The 3905-nt window shown below is 44.9% G+C and overlaps 1 protein-coding gene across 1 annotated transcript in view; it reads right to left on the bottom strand.

Moving 5' to 3' along the window:
• Positions 1-763: 763 nt before the first annotated feature.
• The window catches only part of HGD (homogentisate 1,2-dioxygenase), a 24026-nt gene continuing 20884 nt past the window's right edge, over positions 764-3905 (bottom strand). The window contains exons 13-14 of the mRNA XM_008631733.2: positions 1713-1894; positions 764-1133 (exon numbers count right to left, since the gene is read on the bottom strand). Of these exons, the coding sequence (XP_008629955.2) occupies positions 1002-1133; positions 1713-1894 (314 nt within the window). The 3' untranslated portion in view covers positions 764-1001. The remainder of the gene's footprint in view (positions 1134-1712; positions 1895-3905) is intronic.

Genomic DNA, 3905 nt, shown 5'->3' with positions numbered 1-3905 from the left:
GGTGCAATCAAAACTGATGATGGATGTAACTGACTGATACTGTGTCTGGTGGCACTGAGTTTAGAAACTTCCATGTGGGTATGTGCTAAAGTCTGTACTTGAGTGCTTTAGCCTGAAGTGTGGGGTGCCTGGCTGTGCTCCTGGTTCCCACTATACTTGGGGCTTTGTTTGCTGCCTCTACCCTGTGGAATTCACCAGCTGGGGGTGAGGTTTGCATACTCCAATCAATGTTGAGGTCCTCCATGTTGTCTGCAGCTGAGCTTTTTTCCAGGTACCTTCCCAGGAACAAATGCTTGGACTGGCTATAGAAGCCCTCCACATTTGCTATGCTGCGGATTAGCACAGAGCTAAGGAGAGAATTTGTCAAGTGCTGACAAACAAGTCAGTATTGCAGGATGGCCATAGCATGGAAGAGAAACTTTCTCTTACTTAGCAGTGAAGTGCTTTGGATTCTCCAACCTTTTTTCATTTGTGGTCTACTTTTCTGACAACCAGGTCTTTCTTTGGCAACCCTCCATGGATGAGCAGGTTGAAGTGGCTTGCTCTGATAGTGAGCTTAGGCCTGGTAGAGCCTTCAGCTCTGTTTATAAAGCTCTTCCCATACAGACAGCATACAGTGCTTTGTCAATCCTTTGCTTCTCCCTTCGAAATACACATTAGGTTGTATTTTCAGGAGGCCCTGTGAACGGGAGCTGGCTGTCACCTCGTGCCCACACAAGGTGCAGCTTTCACACCAGGCTACATGTGAGAGCCACACAAGTACTTCAGCTTCAACATGTCACCAGGAAAGCTTTAATTGGATACTTGAAAGTTAAGAATAATGATGGGTTTTGTTGCGTTCCCATGTTCCTTAGGGATGATCATTTTCGTGGCTCAGTGGCTGGTGGAAGTGCCGTTCTGTGCTAGAGCATTCTGCACTGCTCGAGTCAACTGCCATCACACATAGGTATGCTGGACTTCCCTGCCTTCTCTCACGTGTTACAAACAGCAAGCACTTCTCTTTACTTGCATCTAGGGTTAAAGTGGCTTTTCAGAGGTTCCCAGCACTTGTAGTAGTTTTTATCTAGGCGATTGGAGGTCTGGAGGCCCCATTTGGTGACGGCAAGGCTGAGGGATGATTCAAACATGAAGGCCTGTTGGGAAGAGAAAAGGTAGGTTAGGGTAAAAGAGGGAAAATTTAAATCCAGGCAAGGTGTCTGCTCTACCACAAACAGCATTTGTATACATAGTCCAGTACTTCCAGGTTCTGTCTTCAGCCTGACCAACTCAGGGAGAATGCTATTCAGATCTGGCAGTGCAATGCTGGTATTAGTCCAGTCTCAGGACTGGACTCCCTGCATGCCCAGGAAAGCCAGGTTGTTCCAAAAGCTCTAGTTAAAGGTCTGTTGATGATCGTCATTAGATTTTAGGGGGTAGAGACAGGAGGACAGTCAAGGCATTTGCTTCTTTGCCCACAGGCTAAGACAAAATTAAATTCTCAGCTTCCTGAGAGGCAGCAGTTTATGATGGGAGATGATCAAAGCTGCCTGGCATCAAATGTCTCCAGGGGAGCTCCTGGGAGCTGAACAGTGCTCATTGGTGAGGGAGGTGGATGCTGCAGCCATTGGGTCCAAGTACTTTTCCAACTTGCCAGCAAGAAGCTACAGTACTAGGCTGTAGTTTAAAAGTGGGCACTATGCCATGCTGTACTCCAGCCTCCCTTGGCTCCTTACCATGGTCCCGTCTGCAACCCGCTCCGGCTCCAGCTTGGCTTTGCTCGCCTTCTCAAAGCAGTCAGCATCCGGCCCATGAGGGGTCATCATGCTGTGCAAGCTGCCGCCTCCTGGCTGGAAACCTTCCTCCTTTGCTTCATAGTGGCCTTTGATGAGCCCCATGAACTCGCTCATGCAGTTCCCTGCAGGAGGCAAAGAGAAGGTGATTGGGAGGGATCACAGACAGGCTGTGAGCTCCTTGAAACCCATGTGCTAAGCCGGGCCAAGAGGGTGGAGTGGAAGTTTCTGAACAGGGTGTCATGCAAGGAGACATCAGGGATCCTACAGGCAATGCTTGTAAAGTTGTACAGGATTTTATTATCTGGATTCAGAAACAGAGCTTCCTAATGAAGGACATTCATTAGAAATCACCCTAATGAAGGTGGTTCCATCAATCCCTAAATGACCTGTGCTTTTCCTACCATCTCAAGCTGTGTAAGTAATACACCTAAATATGGACTGCATGGTGTAACCTGATTTTACAGACTTGGATTAGGGATTGTGAAGTGCTAGAAAGGAAGTTCTGTATAATCATCCCTGTGTTACAGACACAAAATGCCTGATCAACAGCCTTATGAGAGAGCTTGCTTTGCTGTCTCAGGTTATAAGCATGAAATTATTTTGATACTCTTCTACCACCACCAGTGTAGTTAGGCACTTCATTACCTTATGCTTTTAATTCATGCATTATCTGCCTATATCTCTACAGCCACTGTATGCCCAAAGACAAGGAGACAAATTCTGTCCTTCCCTGAGAAAGAATACTTTCCGTAGACCCTCTGAAACCACTAGAGCAGCATGCCACTAACTTAGACAAGGATGGTTATATCTAATCATTCAGTACTTACTCAGTTATGCTCCCTGTAAGGAAGGTATTTTAACAGCTGCCATCCAAGCTTTCAGCTTTACTACTCCTGATGTGACTAAACAATATGGCAACTTTCTGCCAGCAGTTAGTTTTTGCAAAACTGGGACATGCTTCCGTAGCTATTTTATATATAGCCCTTTTTAACCACTAGTTCAGCCTTTGTTTAGTACAATCCAGAGTCTGAAATGTTTAGCAACAAAACTAATTTAGGTCAAAGCAGGGTTGGCCTATATATGTATGCAAACATTCATTAATTTTCATCCCAAGTTGTCAGAGTCTCATGTAAGACCGGATTGTTACAAGCTTTTCATTGAACCTGCTCATGTACTGCACTTGGCGCATTTAAACTGCAGTACAGGCCCTGAGAGCTGGACAGCCAGTTTGTCTGCAACAGGAATTTTAGTATCTCTTAGGAAGACTGGGCAGGAAAGTAGGAAACCAGCTTGAAATTTAAGAGATGAGCAGAGTCCAGTTTCTTTTTGCTTGCAAATTTCATATGTGAACCCAAACAATTTAGGTGTGCCTCCCTTCCCTGTTAGTTAAATAGTGTTGTCTCTACAAACAGGATGTTGTGAAGTTAAAATTTCTTAGTGGCCAGTAGAGAATCACATAAGCACCATCATGAGAATCACATAAGCGTTCTTTCAGACAGAATAAATATATGCCCATGGTATAAAAACTGCATTAGACATTTTCAGTCTGAGTTCAGAAGTACTTAGGAGTAATTCACAACCTCTGAGGATGTAAATGTGGCCAGGAGAAGTCATTATTTACAAGCTGCACAGCCCCCTTTGAATGTGAAATTTTTATGGTGTCTAAGAGGAATATTTTTGAAACACCCTTGCTATACTTGGGTCAAAGTTTACACAATATGAAAACCGTAACTCTTGAGTGCATCAAAATTCTCTGAACACAGGCTTTCCACAGCACCTGAGAAGAGGAGGCAACTAAGGATTCTGGCAAGCAAAATAGGCCTCTTGTGAAATACTTGGAGAGAAGGGAGTTCAGCAGAACTGAACTTGTTGAAATCAATATGGTACTTCTACCCCAGAGTTGCTCAGTCCTGCTATACCTCTCTTAATGCAACAAGATTCTCATCACAGCACTCATTTCAGAGGGAACTAACATGTGCAGTGTCCTAGTAGTTGACTACCACAATATCTGCCTTACCCACTCAAGCTCTTCCCCTCCATGGCTGGGGTAGAGCAGACAACCAAACTGCTTATCATGAATTCAGTGCTCAAGCTTATGGCTGAGGTGCTGTGGTCAAGTGAGTAGCTGTGGCA

This window comes from Corvus brachyrhynchos, unplaced genomic scaffold (assembly GCF_000691975.1).
Source record: "Corvus brachyrhynchos isolate BGI_N302 unplaced genomic scaffold, ASM69197v1 scaffold3, whole genome shotgun sequence".
Taxonomy (NCBI): Eukaryota; Metazoa; Chordata; class Aves; order Passeriformes; family Corvidae; genus Corvus; species Corvus brachyrhynchos.
Note: the sequence above shows the minus strand (reverse complement) of the source record. Positions and strands in the feature narration are given on the sequence as shown.